Source organism: Rhinolophus sinicus, chromosome 17, assembly GCF_057876585.1.
Source record: "Rhinolophus sinicus isolate RSI-liver-muscle chromosome 17, RSI-T2T, whole genome shotgun sequence".
Lineage (NCBI taxonomy): Eukaryota > Metazoa > Chordata > Mammalia > Chiroptera > Rhinolophidae > Rhinolophus > Rhinolophus sinicus.
The window spans coordinates 206,459,072-206,477,890 of NC_142517.1; the positions used below are offsets into that span (position 1 = coordinate 206,459,072).

At 42.8% G+C, this 18,819-nt stretch overlaps 1 protein-coding gene across 7 annotated transcripts in view; it reads left to right on the forward strand.

The window, feature by feature from the left end:
• ARMC9 (armadillo repeat containing 9) overlaps positions 1-18,819 on the forward strand; it is a 136,296-nt gene that overhangs the window by 14,187 nt on the left and 103,290 nt on the right. For all 7 annotated transcript variants that reach the window (XM_019739807.3, XM_074314880.2, XM_019739808.3 and 4 more), the window contains 2 exons: positions 8,692-8,849; positions 14,187-14,285. In XM_019739807.3, coding sequence (XP_019595366.3) covers positions 8,692-8,849; positions 14,187-14,285 — 257 coding nt within the window. The remainder of the gene's footprint in view (positions 1-8,691; positions 8,850-14,186; positions 14,286-18,819) is intronic.

Below are 18,819 nucleotides of genomic sequence, written 5' to 3' on the forward strand. Positions count from 1 at the left end.
GGTATGTTTAGCTTCATCTGCGGAACAGGTACCTGAGACGTGGAGAAATGAAGAGAGTCTAAGCACTGTGCCGCTGTAGCTGCAGCAGCATGGTTAGAAGACACAGCATAGCATGAGCAGGGAAAGAACTATTTGAGTGTCTTTCGCTTTCACCTTGAAGTAGTCTAATGGGGTCTTATCTCAGTAGCAATATGGGGCACCCATTCTGATAAAGCTTTTCCATTTTTTTATGTTCAGAGTAGGAATTCCAGTCTTAATTTTGTAGCCTAAAATGGTGGTTTTCCATGATCAGTGGTGCTTACCAGCACTGTGTATTCTTCAGAAAGGTGAGAAAAACTTCAGTTAGTAGTGTAGCATGAAGTCAGTGGCCAGGGTTGGGGTTCTCTGCCTGAGTTTGGTCTTTGGCACTGCATTTTGGAAACTGCTTAAATTATGCTGGAGAGACTATGTGATGAGCTTCCCGCCCTGGGGAAGCGGTGATGGCATCACCCTCGGTTCCCAGCAGGTGGAGTTTTACTACACGAAGTAGTACATTTGCCCTCTTCTCAGCAGAGTAACATTAGCAAGGATTTCAAAACTCCCTGCCATTGTTTGTCCATGTTTTCCATGTTTCTTGATAGAGAAGTCAAGTTTTCTAAGGAAAGGGAGTGTTCATAAATGATTTAGCTCTTTGCTTTCCAGGAAGTTGCCATGTGAGCAGCGCTTTAGATTTGACACACGGGAGGGCTTTCGTAGCTTTAGATGACAGGAGTTTGCATGTTTGTTGTTGTCCTTTGTGGCCTTGCATATCCCCAGCCCAACAGTTCAGAATTCTGATTCTGTCAGCTGTGCCGCCCCTCCTGGAGCTTGGAGGGGACAGGCCCCGCTGACCCTTCATGGAGGAGCAGAGGTACAGATGTGGCCTCATGGGGTCGACACGGAGTGCGCCGTGGGTCTCCAGGCTGCAGCCTTGGAGCTCCCTGAGGTTGCTGTGTCCCCAGCACAGTTACGTCCGAGGATAAGTCTGGGTGGGGGGTGTCTCTTCAGCTCCTCAGGCCTGCTCTCTACAGTGTTAGTACAGTTCCCGGGCCCTGGCTCGGATGGTCCTTTGCCAGCTTTCTCATGTACAGCACAGTTGGAATTCATTAACTGGGCTGGGCACTTGGATCTTGCCATGCAACTCCCAGAAATGCACCGTTGCCCCACTATTTCTATTTCGATCGCTGCCTAGCAAACTACCTCAGGCTCAGTGGCATAAAACAACAGCGTTATTATCATCTTGCATGGTCTGGGAATTGTGGGCTCAGTTAGGCAGTTCTCTCTTGAGGTGTCTCATGGGTGCAGACAGAGCTGGGTGGGACCATCTCCAAGGCTTCCTCATCCATGTGCATGTCTGGTGGCTCCCGCTGGCTGTCAGCTGGGGTCTTAGCAAAGGCCTTTGACTAGAACACTTGCGTGAACTCTTCACGTGGCCTGGGCTTCCTCGGCATGGTGGCTGGGTTCCCAGGGTGAATGTCCCCAGAGAGAGCTGTTGGAAGCTTTGTCACCTTTTTTGACCCAGCCTCTGAAATAACAGCATCATTTCTGCTGCATTCTCATTACAAGCCCATTCCTAAGGTCAGTCTACATTCAGAGAAGGATAATTACATCCCACCACTTGATGGGAAGAAGTGTCAGAGACTTTGCTGTCCTATTTTAAAGCCACCATCCTACCTGCGTCCTTTGGGTCCCAGAGAACTGCCTTAGTTCTGGACTCAGTCTGCTTAGTCCCTGTTCAGATTCGGTCTTTGGACTCCCTGGTACTGGGTGAGGGAACCTCCCCAAGTCCTGACTTGCTGCCAGCTCCTGTCACCCCAGCAGCATACCCTGCAGTTTGCAGTTTTTGAGGATAGCTTTCTGCCAGGAAAGGTTATGTCTGTGATAAGTGGCCCAATTTTGCAGACAAAATAAACATGGGAGAGGGAATACAAATAGAAGAGCCTGTTTTTCTGCAGAGCTTTCATTTGAATTTCAGCAAGGAGACCAGAGTTTTCAAGCCTTCTTTAAGTTTGATTTTAATGGAGTTTTATCTTAGGGTAGCGAAGCAGAATTGGAGTCTTGCAGGCACAGTGTGTGTATGGCTGAGTAAACCCCACAATGCAGTATCGCCATGGAGATTAGGGATTAGCACCGCAGAGCACTTGGACCAGGGATCAGGGCCCAGGCCCAGTGTCACAACAGCCAGTTGTCATCACATTGTCCCTTCCTCTTGCAACTACAGCTGCAGTGACCACAGGCACAGACATGCCATCAGTTTAATTTGACTGTAGACTCAGGTGTTTGTTTCAACTGAATGGTTGGGTAATATTATTATTCTATGTGTCTTGATAAGAAGGTTCATGGATAAAGTGAGATTTCCATAAGCTTTTTAAATTTTTTTTTAAAGATTTTATTGGGGAAGGGGAACAGGACTTTATTGGGGAACAGTGTGTACTTCCAAGACTTTTTTCCAAGTCAAGTTGTTGTCCTTTTCAATCTTAGTTGTGGAGGGCGCAGCTCAGCTCAAGAATCAGTTGCCGTTGCTAGTTGCAGGGGGTGCAGCCCACCATTCCTTGCAGGAGTCGAACCGGCAACCTTGTGGTTGAGAAGACGTGCTCCAACCAACTGAGCCATCCAGGAGCTCAGTCGCAGCTCAGCTCAAGGTGCCGTGTTCAAGGTGCAGGGGGCAGAGCCCACCATCCCTTTGCGGGACTCGAGGAGTTGAACCGGCAACCTTGTGGTTGAGAGCCCACTGGCCCATGTGGAATCGAACCGGCAGCCTTCGGAGTTAGGAGCACGGAGCTCCAACCGCCTGAGCCACCGGGCTGGCCTTTTTTTTTTTTTTAATTGGGGAATATTGGGGAACAGTGTGCTTTTCCGGGGCCCATCAGTTCCAAGTCGTTCTTCAATTTAGTTGTGGAGGGCAGCTCCAAGTCCAGCCACCATTCTCAATCCTTAGTTGCAGAGGGCACAGCCCACCATCCCAGGTGGGAATTGAACTGGCAACCTTGTTGTTGAGAGCATGCACTCTAACTAACTGAGCCATACGGCCACCGCTCCGGAAGCTCAGTGGCAGCTGGTTGTCTTCAATCTAGTTGTGGAGGGTGCAGCTCACTGGCCTATGCAGGAATCGAACCAGCAACCGTGTTGTTCAGAGCTCGCACTTTAACCAACTGAGCCATCCGGCTGTCCCTCCAGGCTGCCCCTCCTTCAAGCTTTTAAAGAAGGCAGAAAAAATGCTTAGAGTGGGAGATTCTCTCAGAAGGAATTACATTAAAAAATGGTGTTTAGAATAAAAACTTAGATTAGCAATATAGCATAAAAGATTATTATTTACACCCAGCTATAAAAGATACAAAGTAGTATCTTTCAGCATTTCTGGCATTAATTGATGTGGCCCCGTCAGAAAATGAGCAGCTGATCATTTTTCTAGAGTTCAGAGGCCAAAATAGTATTTTTTGTAAAAGATGACCTATATTTATGGTTATGTCATAAATTTCTTCATGAGTAATTTTTGGATTAGCAAAATAGCAAAGAATTGATTTATATCTGAATATAAAGAAGAGTATATCCTATTGTGAAGATAGAGTGGTTGAATTTAGGTTTTTATATTAGGTTGAAAAAACAATTCCATATTTTAAAATGTATCATTTTGTGTTGAGCAGCTAAGGGGGGGGGTCTCTAAAATTAAATCTCATCTACTCTTAAGAAACAACAACAACAAAAAACAACAGTGTGCCTAAATGAAGGAGGGACTTTAACAAGAGGAAGCTTGACTGTAGGGGAGGTCTCCATCACTTTTGTTACTGTTTCGTTGCATGCTGAAATTACAGGAGAACTTTCTGTGACCCCCACTGGCCTACTTTTAGCTGTATACTCTTGTATCTCTTGTTTAAAACTTGAGACATAGTTCTTTGGGCTTTTGTACAAATTATGTCACTAGTTATAAAGTACGAAGATCTCAATAAATTTCACTGGCATGATTAAGCCAGTTTCATTAAAATAATATGGGATAAACCATCTCCATTAAAAGTTGAGATCTCACATGGCAAGTCATCTTGGTTTAGATGTCCTTGTCTCATAAAACGTTTGACGGGAAAAAAAGAGTCAAAGTTCTGTTTAACGTTCAGAAATAAAGTTGGTATTTTGATCTGTGACTCAAATAGCTCAGGTCCCATTTGTGGCCAGCTGTCTGCAAGGTGATGTCTCTGGATAGCAGGCTGTTTTGCTAAATGGTGTATGTCACGTGGTCACAAACCACAAATGTGTCAGCCCAATTGCCTGTTTCTCCCCTTCCTGTAGGCTGTTGGCAATTAGGTCGCTTTTCCCTCAGGCAAACTGTACTTTGAAATTGTCGTAAATTCCCAAGCCAAAAGTTCCACAAATCGTCCTTTACATTTAGTTATTAACTGTACAATGAGTTTCTGAGGGGAAGAGTTCCTTTGTGTGTCCCCTTTAGAGAGAGACTACGTTGGTGACAGTAACATTAGTGATTTGGGAGGTCGTTTGACTCTGCTGACATTCTGTAGAATTTTCATTGTTGGAAGTTCTACTTTATATAACTTTGAACTTTGTACATATGAAAAGGCTTTCATAATACTTAATGTAGGGAGAAAGTAGTAACTCTGTCTCCTAAATAACATTTGGGGAGAAGTTTGATAAATGATTTCCAGGGATGTTCTCCAGAGGTTCAAGTACTGGATGTAAATTTGTCCCAGATGACTTTTTTTTTTAAGTGTGTTTTTCAAGGACCCATCAGCTCCAAGTCAAGTAGTTGCTTCAATCTAGTTGTGGAGGGCACAGCTCACAGTGGACCATGTGGGGATTGAACCTGCAACCTTGTTGTTAAGAGCACCACACTCTAACCAACTGAGCTAACTGGCCTCCCCCCAGATGACTTTTTAAAGTTCTCTTTCAATACTGAGATTTGGTGGGTGCTAAATAATAATAGTAATAAAAATAATAATACTTTATTATTGTGTGACACTTAGAGATTTAAGAGTTAAAATATTTTACTTCTGCACATGAATAAAAGTTTTTGAAATACAGTTTGAATGTGCAGGACACAAATTGGGAGGAATGAATAACTTAGGAGTGGTTTTTAAGCGTGGGGGATTTGTCAGAGCCATTTGGGGCATTTGTTGACAATATAGATACTCAGCCCCTATCCAGTACCCCAAAATCAGTTCTTGGAAGTGAGGCTTAACCACCTTTATTTTTAGATGGTTCTGTTGAATTTCAAAGTTTGCATACCACTACTTTTTTCAAGGCTAGGTGTTTTGAGTATATTTGTTCATTTAATCCTCACAATAACCCTTCAAGATCATTATCAATTTCCCCATTCTATACTGTATTTCCCCAAAAGTAACACCAGGTTTTATATTAATTTTTGCTCCAAAACATACATTAGGGCTTATTTTCAGGGGGTGTCTTATTTTTTCATGTACCACAATCTACATTTATTCATGTACAAAAATCTACATTTATTCAAATACAGTCATGTCATCTTCTGGAACATCGTCATAACTTTCCAAACCCCAAATTCTGGCTTGAATTTCTTGCGACTCCATTTTCTGTAGAACCATTGGCCCCAATCTCTCATGTCCAGCAACAGAGCTCTCCTTAAATGAGCACCTCTTGTCCATGTAGCCTGCTCGTAATGCATTGGCAACACAGCTGTCAGTGATTTTTATCCCATGAATTCTTCACCCAAGTCATGACCTCTTGCAGGCTAGGCTTCACAAAGTTTCCACACTGATTTCTCTCCATTCTAGTTTCAATGTAGTCATTGATTTCCATGCGCAAATGGTCCTTAAATGGCTTGTTTGTTGCAATATCAAGAGTCTGGAGATAGGCAGTCATTCCTGCAGGAATCATTATTTGATCTATTCTTCTCTCTGCAAGGAAGTTCTTCATGTCTTTAGCGTGGTGAGGGCTGGCGGAATCGCAGACTAGCAGACCTCTTTGGCCACCTTGCAAAATAAGTGGCAGCATTAAATCGACCCACTTCCTTATAACTGCTTGTGTGCACCAGGTTTTTTCGGATTCAAGAACATAAATGCCTGAAACGCATTCAACCTTATCTTTCTTGCCCTTAGTGATGATCAGAGGTGTGGCTTTCTTTCCATCCTGACGAATTGCCAAAGTACAGGTAACATGTGCACCTTCGTAACCAACAGAGTGAATGTAGATTGATGAGGCACACCTCTGACCAATTGTCATTTGAGATCCTTGGCCCATAAACACTGCAGTTTCATCCATAGCAATCATGTTGGAGAGTTGGTATTTATTAAAGTCAATGCCATCAACAAAGGACTTGAAGGCAAGTGCATGTTTAATAACTCCAGTATCTTCCAGCTTGAACAGTGTTCTCGAACTTAGAGACAGTTCATATCACTGAAGAAAGCCATTCAGCCAGTGTTGTGATGCTTTGAATTCTTCTGGTTATATTTCTAACTGTGGTGCCATTGCAAGGGCCAATGCTTGAATACCAGCCCTGCACACAACCAAGGCCTTTGTTCTCCTGTCAGCAATCCATTCACAGGTGATGTCTTCCAGCTCAGGAAATAATGGTTGCTGACCATTATACGTGCGCTTCTTAGCATTTCCCTTGTCCACCTGTTGACTGAGGTTATCGTACTCTGCTCGCCATTTTCGGACCATTCAGGGATCCGACTTCTTCTCTTTGCAGAAAGCTGTAAGATTCTTGCCCCGGGAGTCCTCCACTATTCCTTTCTTGTACTCGATGAAACAGCTCTTTCTTTTTGCACTCATCTTGTCTGGGGGGCAAAATATTATTCCTTTTAAATCTGCCATTAAATCAGGTGTTAACTGAAGACTAATGAGACAGGAGTGGCAACAAAAATGATGACAGTTTAGAATGATGGTCCACACAAAAGCGACGAAAAATTGCAGGCAACAAAATTCAGAAAACGTTTCTTTATTTCACACGAGTGCATTAAGTATGTCTCTTACAACACACGACGTATTGAATTATGAAGATTCATATTAGACACAAATACATCCGTTCGTTATCAAGTGAGCACGTTATTCGTGTGTTGTGTCTGTACTCTGATTGGTCATTTGGAGTAAGTCTTGAATTCATCTGTTTACATAGGTTACCTCTCGTCTAAAGGCACCTGCTTGGGTATTTACAAATATTTAATTATAATTTGTATTATTAACTTTAAATATTAATGTCAATAATATGATTTATTTATATTTAATTATATATTAATATTATAATTCAATGTGTCTGTTGTGTGTTGCAACGGACGTACTAAATGCGTCTGTCTGGCTGACGATCTTAACGAGGGCTTATTTTTAGGGTAGAGCTTATATTATGAGCATCCTGAAAAATCATGCTAGGGCTTATTTTCGGGGAAATACAGTAGATTAAAAAATGAAAATCAGAGAAGTTAAATATCTTGCCCCAGCAAGAAAGTGGTAGAGTAGGGATTTGAGCCCTGGTCTTTATAATTCTAAAATCTCTCTCTCTATACATGAAATGTGTTCTAAAATGAAGGCTTTAAATATTACACAGAGCCTGGATTGGGTCAATTGTGATTAACCTGGGTTTCTTCCATCCAAAATTTAGCATTCTGGGGGAGGGGAGAAGAAGGATGGGCAAAAGAGTGTTGACACTGATGAGTGAAGATTCGCCTATTCCAGCTGCCTGGGGTGGCTCAGCCATCAAGTGCTGCCTGTGGGGAAGATGTGTGGGGATTCTAAGAGAACCATAGAACCTTCCAAAGCTGCCTTCTCTAAGGTCCTTGGGGTGGTTTATGTTTTATCAAACTGGCAGAATAAGCACCTGGAATCTTCTAGATTCTAGTTTTCTCCAGCCTCAGTCAAGCAGCCCTAACCTTTACTTAAAATGAAGAACTGTCATGCAGTTATGAATTGTCCCCCAAACAATCTCAGAGAACAAGACACAGGTTTGGGTCAACCATTTTGTGAGCTGATTTATATAAAGAAACGTTGAGTTTATTTCTTATTCATAAAGAGAAGAAAAACTAGAAATAGTATGGGGTTCAGTCAAGGAAATAGATTTTGTTAGAAAAACCAGAGATGATTCAGTTGAACTACCAGAGACAAGAAATAAAAAGATCATCTATTACAAAGCACTTTTTAACTAAATGTGGTATAAAATAGAAGTCAAGTGTTCAACACAAATAGAGTCAAGTTCAATGTCATAGCAAAATGTTATGATAGTAGTCATGGTACTCCCTTGAGAAGAATAAAATTGTGTTTTATGGGGCAGCCGGATGGCTCAGTTGGTTAGAGCAGGAGCTCTGAACAACAGGGTTGCTGGTTCGATTCCCACATGGGCCAGTGAGCTGCACCCTTCACAACTAGATTGAAGACAACAAGCTGCCACTGAGCTTCCAGAGGGGAGGCCGGATGGCTCAATTAGTTAGAGCACAAGTTCTCAACAACAAGGTTGCTGGTTTAATTCCCGCATGGGATGGTGGGCTGCGTCCCTGCAATTAAAGATTGAAAACGGCAACTGGACTTGGAGCTGAGCTGCGCCCTCCACAACTAGATTGAAGGACAACGACTTGGAGCTGATGGGCCCTGGAGAAACACTCTGTTCCCAATAAAATTATTATTTTTTTAATTGTGTTTTATTTTGTGGGTTTTTTAATTGTTTTTTGTTTGTTTGTTTCGTTTTAATATAAATTGTCTTCCTAGAAATGTTGCAGCAGCTCCACCAGCAGCTGGTAGAAGCCGAGCGAAGGTCAATGACATACCTGAAACGGTTCAATAAGATCCAGGCGGACTACCACAATCTCATTGGAGTCACGGCAGAGCTGGTGGATTCCCTGGAGGCCACAGTCAGTGGCAAGATGGTAAGGAAGATCCCAACTGCCCGTGTCTTTTCCAAGATAAAGATGGATCATGTTGATATGTGATTCCTGGCCACTCCCAGCTGTGATGCCTGCCCCTCGTTTCACAAAGCCAGCATGCATGCAGACCCAAGTTGACAGTCTGCACTGTTTGTCATGCTGCTGGTAGTATTTATCCATCTTTCCTGACACATTGTCTACCATGTCTTTATTTCTCTACCTTATTCTTTTTCTTTTTTCTTTTTTTTTATTGGGGAAGGGAAACAGGACTTTATTGGGGAACACTGTGTACTTCCAGGCCTTTTTTTCCAAGTCAAGTTGTTGTCCTTTCAATCTCAGTTGTGGAGGGTGCCGTTCAGCTTCAAGTTGTTGTTCTTTCAGTCTTAGTTGTGGAGGGCGCAGCTCAGCTCCAGGTCCAGTTGCCGTTACTAGTTGCAGGGGGCACAGCCCACCATCCCTTGCAAAACTATAGTGCAATATGTCAACCAGGGTGTTGGCATTGATGTAATCTATTGCTCTTATTCTGATTTCTCCAGTTTTACTTGTACTCGTGTGTGTGTGTGTGTGTGTATTAAGCTTTATACAATTTTATCACCCATGTAAGTTTGTATATTAAAATTGTTTTAGTAACTTAAAAATGATTACAAAATAATATGTATTATATAAAATTTCAAAAATATAGAACGATGCAAAAATAAAATGAAAATTACCTGTGATTATGTCACTTAGTAATAACTCTTGTTAATACTCCATACTTTTTCATTACTTAGATACACATTTTACAAAAATGGGCTCTAGTTCACACACAGTTTTCTAATCTCCTTTTTTCCTTAATACTGAATCATGCATTCTTGATGTCATTGAATATTCTTCTATAATGTCTGGCCTTCAGTGGCTGTAGCATTTTCCATTATATGGCCATAGTTTATTTAGTGTCAGGTCCCTACTGTTGGACATTTAGGCTGTTTGCAGGTTTCACTTTCATAAGTTATAAATATACTGTGTTTCCCAGAAAATAAGACCTAGCCAGACCATCGGCTCTAATGCATCTTTTGGAGCAAAAATTGATATAAGACCCAGTATTACATTATATTATTATATTATATTAGACCTTATATTATATAAGACCCCGTCTTATATTAAAGTGAAACTGGGTCTTATATTAATTTTTGTTCCAAAAGACGCATTAGAGCTGATGGTCTGGCTAGGTCTTCTTTTTGGGGAAACACGGTAGTGGGAGATATCTTGGAGATGAGCCTGTGTAACACTTTTTTCCCCCCTTCTTCCGCCTCCCCCCACCCCCCACTCCGGTTCAAGCCGTTGTTTCTCAGTCTAGTTGTGTAGGACACAGTTCCCTGGCTCATGCTGGTATAATGAGCCTTGCACAGCCCCCGGCTGAGGTAGTCGGTCACTGGTCGTTGGTCGGCGACTCACAACAGCTCACGGCAGCTCTCGCTGGCTGCGGGCCACTCATGGCAGCACACAGTAGCCCATGATGGTTGCCGGCCACTCATGCTGGCCACCGGCTGCTCCTGGCAGCCCACCGCAGCTCATACCAACCTCCAGCTGTTCACAGCAGCCCAGCTCCAGGGAGAGCTGTTGTTCACAATCTTACCTGTAGAGGGCATAGCTCACTGGCCCATGTGGGAATTGAACCCGTGACCTCGGTGTAGGTGTTAGGAGCATGGCGCTCCAACCACCTGAGCCACTGGCCTGCCCCCAAGAGTTTTAAAGTTGGTTTTCTAGTTTGAAATCTATGCTAAGGTCCTATAGGAAGATTATGCTAATCTGATTCCACTGAGAGCTCATTTTCTTATACCCTTGCCAGTTTCGGGTATTATTAAAATTTTTGTATTTTGCACATTTGATCAGTGAGCAATAGTATCTAAAGATTTGAATATACACTACATTGATTACACATGAAACTGAACATTTTTTATATGCTGTTTTTCATTCATTTGACAAAGATTTGTTGAATGCTTACTATGTGCCAGGCCCTGTCCTAGGCATTTGGGATACCTGAGGCATCAGGCAGTGAAACAATTCCTGCCCCTTGTAGGGTACATCCCAGTAGGGGAGAGAGATTATAAATAGTAAACATAAACATAGTAGATATGTACATTATGTAGAGGGTTAGAAAATGACAAGTGTTACGAGAAAAAAAAGTGAGGTGGAGTAAAGGGGATCAGAGTTTGTGGGGATATGTGTATAAAATTGCAGGGGGCAATTTTAAATAGTCATTGATAGTGGACGTGTGAGTAAACACTTGGAGGAAGTGTGGGAATTAATTATGCTGTTAGTTCTCTGAGATGTCGCAGGACCCTAGGCCAAAGGAACAGCCAGTACAAGGGGCCACACATGGGAGCGTGCCTCGTGTGTTTGAGCAGTGATGTGAGGACCTGGTATGGCTAGAGTGCAGCGAGTGAGGCAGAGAGCGAGGGAGCGTGGAGAGCGGGACACGGCAGGTCATGGGGTGGGGTGGGGGGAGTCACGGTAAGGATTTGGGCCTTCACTACCCGTAAACTGGGGAGCAAACAGTGGAGTGGCCTGGTTTGGCATGCTGTGTGTGAAAGGACCACCTGGCCATTGTTGTAGACTAGTTTACAGCGGGGCTTAGAGGAACTTAGGGCAACAGTGGGCAGGATCTGGCAGTCCTGGTAGTGAGGCCTGGTGGTGGCGGCAGGTGAGGCAGGAGGAATGGTCACCTGGGTGTTATGAGGTCGCACCAACAGTGTTTCCTGCTGGACTGGACCTGGGGAGAGACAGACAGACAGGAGTCAAGGATGACTCCAACGCTTTGGCCTACACCACTGGAAAGATGGCATTGCCATGAGCTGAGACAGGGAAGGCCTTAGGTGGAGCTTTGCGGGGGTCAAAAAGTCAGCTTAGGACATGGCATTTAGACATGGGCCATTCACTTCATCTTCTGTAAATATGTTTCCTGTTTGTTGCTGTCTTTTTAATTTGATGTTTCTTAATTTAGTAAAGTTTACATTATTATGTAGTCAAATCTATTAATTTTTCCCTTTACCCATTCTGCCTTTCCGTAGTGTTATTAAAGCAGCTTTTCCCATTGAAGGAGCCAAAACAGTCATCTTACTTTTCCTCTATTGGTTGTTGGCTTTTAATTATTTTAGTTTTACCTTTAACACTTTAATCCATATGGAATTTTTTTTGATAGATGATGTTAGGAAGAAATCTACAACCCGCCTCCCCCCCTCAAAAAAAAAGATAACCGTTTGAGCCAGAACTATTTACCTCTTTGTTCACTCATTTGAAGGGCTACTTTGGTCATATAATTGGATTGCATTTTTTCCCCATTGATCTGACCATGCTTAAGCTAGCAATGCATTGTTTTTTTTACTACAGTAGCTTTTAGTATGCTTTAATGTCCTGCACTGAGACCTCTTTGTCCCAGAGGAAAGCACAGCACACAAATATCCTCAGAACTACAGGAAGTTGCTTGGAGAGGCTGGAATGGTCAAAGTGGGGACAGTGGCCCCATGTTGGAAGATGGCGCTGGAGAGGTGGATCGGTGAAGGTCATGGGGAGACTTGTAGACCAAGTGTAGGGATTTGCGCATTATCCTGCAGTTAGGGAGGAGCTTTTAAAATATATGTCTTCAACATTGGCTTTTAAAGTTAGCTATTTGTTTTTAGTTTTAAAAATAACATGTGTATTGACTTTAATACAGAAAAGTACTAGGAACAAAACAAAAACGGCTTTTATAGCCACTGTTGACCCCCAAAAAAGACATGCTCATAGTTAGAACATTCAAACAGTATAGGAATAAGTAAAAAGCAAAGCATATGTTTTCCTTTTGCCTTCTCTCCTATTGAAAAATAACTGCCGTCATCCTGATGTGCCTCTTACGGCCAGGGTGACGTGACGCCAGGTGTGGCACACTGACCAAAGATGGGCACGTGAGCTCTTTTTGCTGGCGTGTGAAAGCAGAGGCCCGCAGACCAGCAGGTGGGGATTGAAGGGCCCTCAAGTATCAAGATGGAGAGAGAGATACGGGATGGGGGGCAGCCCCCTCCCACACTCAATTCCTTAGTCTCACCTCCTCATTGATATTCAAGATTAATGTTTTCTTGTGTGTTATTTTGGAACATTTCTGTGGATAAGCGAGTGTGTGTGTGTGTGTGTGTGTGTGTGTGTGTGTACATACTTGGGATCCTGTGACCCATTACTGTTCTGAAACTTGCTATTTCGCTTTCCATATATTTCGGAGATCTTTCCACGTAACCACACCTTCCTCATTCTTTTTGATGCTTGTACACTATTCCATTGTAAGGGTAAACCATAAGTGGTCAGCTCTCTGATGATGAGCATTTAGATTGTTTGTTTGCTGTTGCAGAAAACGTTACAATGAGCATTCTTATACATACAGGGGATGAGTGAGTGAGAGGCAGGGAGAGGGGCCAGTTGCATTCGCATAAGGAAGTTCACCACATGGAATTACGAGGCTGAGGAAAAGGTGGTTCCCCTTTAACAATCAGGCACAGAAAACAGTCTGGAGGGGAGCAAAATTGTTAATAATAGTTACCTCCAGGGATTGGTTGTGGGGGAAGAGTGGGATTGGCACGTGTACATTTTAAATGTGCATGTATTATTTTTATCAAAACATGACAAGAAAAAAATTTCAGATTACGACCTTAGATGTTGTATATCCATCCCAAATTATAGTAGCTAATGAGAGAGGTATGAGAAATGCCAAAGAAAAGTGCCATAATACAGTAGCATCGATGGGAATAATAATCCAACCTCTGGTTGTCAAGCACTTGATAATTTATGAAAATGTCTCCGTCACTCATTCAGTAAGCATTTCCCAAGCCACCTCTCACGTGCTGAGCACATCCGTGATCTCGTTTACCTGCTCACCATGACCCAGAGACGTGGACGTTATTCGTTCCACTCAGCAGGTCAGGAAAGCAAGAGGCAGAGCCATTGGCTTTTTCAAACCCATGACTTGAGCCCAGATCTTCAGACTTTAAGCCCAGCATCCTTTGTGCTACATTGTGGACACCCAGTGACTATTTCTTGAATTAACAACACCAAAAAGAAAAAAGAAAAAGATTTAAGATCAGTTTATTTTACGTGACAGTGGGAGTACATCAAGTGGAATTACATAATTTAACGTGTGACGTCCCATGATCACACCTGTAGCATGTTAGCAGTTTTTTTCTTTCAGGATCAATGCTTTTAACGCCTGAGAGCACCTACGTAAAAGTCAGTTTCATCTCCATTCCTTACAGAGGGCGCTAATCATTGCCTGGGCCTCAGCTGTCTCTGGGTGAGATTCGTGCCTTTCACCCCGTCCTCATGTCCTCTTTACAGATCACCCCTGAGTACCTGCAAAGTGTCTGTGTCCGCCTCTTCAGTAACCAGATGCGGCAGAGCCTGGCGCACAGCGTGGACTTCACAAGGCCCGGGACGGTGAGGCTCTGTGCCCATGGTCTGCCCCCTACCTCAGTGTAAAATAATGTAACTAAAAAAATGAAAGAGCAGGAGAAAATAGCATTCAGGCGTCTGCATTTCAGCTGGCTTTGGAGATCTATAAATTCCCAGAAGAAGAAGAAAGCTGTTTTTGAAGAGCTGCTGGAAGATGGCTTTCCGGGGGTGGTGGGGAGAGGGGCGGCCTCCCGGGGGTGGTGGGGAGAGGTGAGTTCTGCTTGATGAGGTGCCAAGGGTCAGTGCCAGTAAGCAAATCAGTAGGAAACGAATGAAACTTTATTTTCTTTTTAAAATAACTGCCATATTGGAAGTTGTATGGTCTGAGACAGAGGCTTTCTTTTTTAACTTTTTACTTGGAAAAATTACACACACAGAAAAGTTGTAAAAATAGCACAAAGGACATTTGTATACCGTTTACCCACATTCATCAACCTTGGCAGTTTACCCATTTGTTTACTTTTTACACACACACACACACACACACGAGTCTGTTTTCTGAACTATTTGAGGACAAATTAATCTTCTATGGCCCTTTATTTCTAAATCCTTCAGTGCAGAGTGTGTTTCCTAACAGGAATATTGTCTTACATAACCATATGTTATCAACTTCAGTAAATTTAATATTGATAACAATATTCTTGCCTACTCTATGTGTTTGCCAGTTTTGTGAGTTGAGCCATTATAGCATTCTCTCTGGCCCTGAAAGTCTGGGGTAAGGTATTGCATCGAGTTGTCATGACTCTAGCCTCCTTTACTCTTGAACGTTCCCCCAGTCTCTTTTTTACTTTCATGACCTTGACAATTTAGGAGAATATGGTCCCTCCCCTCTTTTAAAAATTTAACATCTTTTGTGTTTGCTGTTTCTTCATGATTAGATTCAGGTTTGCATCCCAGGCCAAAATACTACACAGGCGATATGTCCTTAGGATAGTTCTTCTGGAGGCACGTGGCGTGGAGTGGGGTTCTCCACCAGGGCCGTGGGTACACCAGTGCCTCTCAGGGAAGTTTTCACAGTTCGGGAGCTCACACCAACCTGCTGTCTGGTCCAGAGGCTGAGTGGGTGGAGCCAGGTGATCTGAGGGACCCCCAGGGGTCAGAGCCAGGCCTCTTAACTAAGGGTTTGGCATTAATATCAGGGTCTACATAAACAGAGGCCTTTTTTAGTCTTAAAAAGAAATATTTATACCCTACCTCATTCTCAGGTAGGTTTGAAGCAGCTTATTATGACAAGATGAGAAAACACAAATATAAGAAATGAAAAAATAGAAAATAAAAATAAAGAAATCGTGGTTAGAACTTGTAGGAACAGAAAGTATATTGGTGGTTTCCAGGGGCTTGGGATGGGAGAAAGGGGGAGATGTTGGTCAAAGGGTATAAACTTCTGGTCACAAGATGAGTAAGTCCTGGGGATCTGATGTACAACATGGTGAATACAGTTAGCAATACTGTATTGTTGAAAGTTGCGAGGAGAGTAGATCTGAAGTATTCTCACCGCAAAAAATAGAAAGTAACTAGGTGAGGTGATGGATATGTTGACTAACCTTATTGTGGTCATCATGTCACAATGCATACTTGTATCAAATGACACTGTACAGCTGAAACTTACACCGTGTTATATGTCAACATCTCAGTAACACTGGTGGGAAAAAAAATTGTGGTTAGAGGAAAATAAGGGTAGGAATCATAAACGTAAGCCAGGGCTAAGGCTAGTACCAAAATACATGTCATAAGTTGCTGTGTGCCTGAAGAGGCAGGCGCAGATTTGGCTCTGAGCTTTCCAGCAGCTTCTGCAGAAAGGGACACGTGAGCGGTTACATGCTTTACTTACAGAGTAAGAGAGAATGGTTATATAATGTTTATTGTGTCTTACTTGCTGTATCTATGTGCTGCACGTGCAACCGAGAAAGCACAACAGTAAAATGAATGCTCACGAGTCCACCACATGTCCATAAAATAGACCTTTTCAGTGTCACTGAGGTTCCCTCTGTGCCCTTTAGGCAGTGAACTTTTACCAAGCAGATGTATTGCTATCATTTTAAAAGCAAGCTTAAGCACGTTTTTTAAGAAGACTAGGAGGTCAGACACCTGCTTCCTGTGGTTCTTCTGGTGCTAAGTCCTGAGGGTGCTTTCTCTCGTGCATCTTCATAGAAGGGCCATAGTATGATGGTGAAGAACAAATGTCTTTGGCCACATGCTCAGTCGAGGTGCACGCAGAAGCACCACAGAGCTGTTGGTTGGGTGGGCATGTGGGTGGGATGTTGGATGCTGCAGAGTCTGTGCTGCTTTGGCCGCAGTGCTTTTGCACGCAAAAATCTTAGAGAATTGGCCATTTTTAAATTGTCAGTAAAGCACACAGAGACCTCCGGATTTCAGAAAGGTAACCTTCTTGTGGGCCCTCCAGAATGAGGGACTGAGTGCACTTTACAGTTAGCTGTCAGTTGAATAGCAGAGTGTGTTTATCCAAAAGAATGGCTTTTTAGCAGTGATGAGCATAGCAGGATCTGTGTGTACTAGGACCACTGCTTTCTTCCCTCCCGCCCATTTATTTATTAAAATCAGCAAATATTTAATGTATTCCAGGTGTATGTTACAAAATCCCGTCCGATCTTGCATGTACAACAATGCCTATATTTCCATTTCTGTTGGTGGAGTGATGCATCCAACTTATTTAAAACTGATGTCATGCTGTAAGAGGGACGGGGCACTACGCATCTGATACTTTATGCCATTAGAAGTTCCCATCATTTGTCACAAAACTAGTCCTGCCATCCTTCCCGGGTACGGTGCCATTAAGGTTCAGATTCTAAGCCTTAGAAACCAGGGGAGAGAGGATGAGCTATGTCTGCCTAAGCTCATAACCATTTCCTTTTTACTGAGTCATTGGCTTAGGAACAGGCAATAAAGCTGCAAATTATCTTTTATTGCTCCTAAGAGATTTTTCTACACGATGATAAAAAGCAGATATGGGGTCATTGTAAAAGTATAAAATATATTGTAGTTGATTAGGCGTGGCTAAAGTCAATGCATGATATCAGACTTATCATGTATGAAGAGGAAGTTAGGATACAGTTTAGATGGGCTAGCTAGTGACTGAACTGATAACATGTAGGGTTTGAAAGGAGAAGATTGCTTTTTTAGTTTTTTTAAGGGCATAAATTCTACTCTAGGTCCAAAGAGAAGACCATCAATTTCAGGGTAAATAAGCAGGCACAGGCCAGCCTCCTTTTTAGTGTGGTCTTGATCACCATCTCCTTGGGTGTTGTGTTGACCTTGAAAAGAGGCTTGGCTAGGCCCTTCGGAGACCCACTAGTATCTACGTATGAAGTGTGGTACTTTGATATTGCCTTTTAAATCTGACCTTTAAAAATCTGGCCTTCCACAACCTCATTCACTGTTGAAAGTTTGATAGGGCTCAGTAAGTAGCACCCTTTTTCCCCGCTGAGTTCTACACCAATCGAAAAATAGGACAAACAAATAAAGGGCAAAGTAGCTGAAAATATCCCAGTTGATACTGACAAAGCTTATACAGTGGTACCTTGGTTTTCAAACATCTCTGTTGAACATTTCGGTTTACGAACGCTGTACATTTTATGGATTTATGGTATAACTAGGTAGTAAAATTCATGCTAAATTTGCAGTTTTAGGCGTTGATTTTAAAGGTCTGGAACAGATTAATCTATTTTGCATTACTTTCTATGGGGAAACCATGCCTCAGTTTTCGAATGTTTCAGAGCTTGAACGGACTTCCGGAACGAATTACGTTTGAAAACCGAGGTTCCACTTCATTGGAGAATATGGGTTTTATTTGTAGGCAGGTGGGTTTCCTTTTTTTTTTTTTAGTTAAGAATGGCAAAGCTTTATTCAAGTGTCTTAGGATTTGCAAATCAAAAACATAATTGGGAAATACCCAGAGTGTTCCAAAGGAGAAAAAAAAGTCGAGAATTTTACTAGTAAAAACCACACGTTTGGGAAAAGTCTGTCCTGCGATCTTAACCCATGGATTGGCTCAGGATGATAATCTTCCAGATCGATGTCCAGCGGTCTGGATAATGGTTGCTAGGTGGTCTGAATAATGAAACTTTCTTAAGCAGACGATTTGTCATCTATAAGAGAGACATACATCTCCAGCACATGAACATTCTTTTTTAAGTCCTTCAGAGGTTTATCTATAGAATTTGGGTACATCCAGACACTAATGGTTTCCTACTTTTGAACCCAGCCCGTCATGGACAGCTCTGGCCAAACCCCTTACCACCATCACCCCACCACCGCCACCAGAAGCAGGACTGACCTGTGCTCTGTGAGCAGGCTCATTGCCCGGATTGAGGGCTGGGGGTAAAGGTTACACTGATGGAGGCGCATAGAGGAAACACCATGACTGGGGAGAAAGGTGTTTCCATACTACCTAGTTCATGTCCAAAAATCTCTCATTATCGGAGCTGGCAGTCAAATCCGGGTGCTCCCAGGATTGATAATGAGAGGATTAATTTTTTTGAGAAGAGAACTCTCCCAGGTG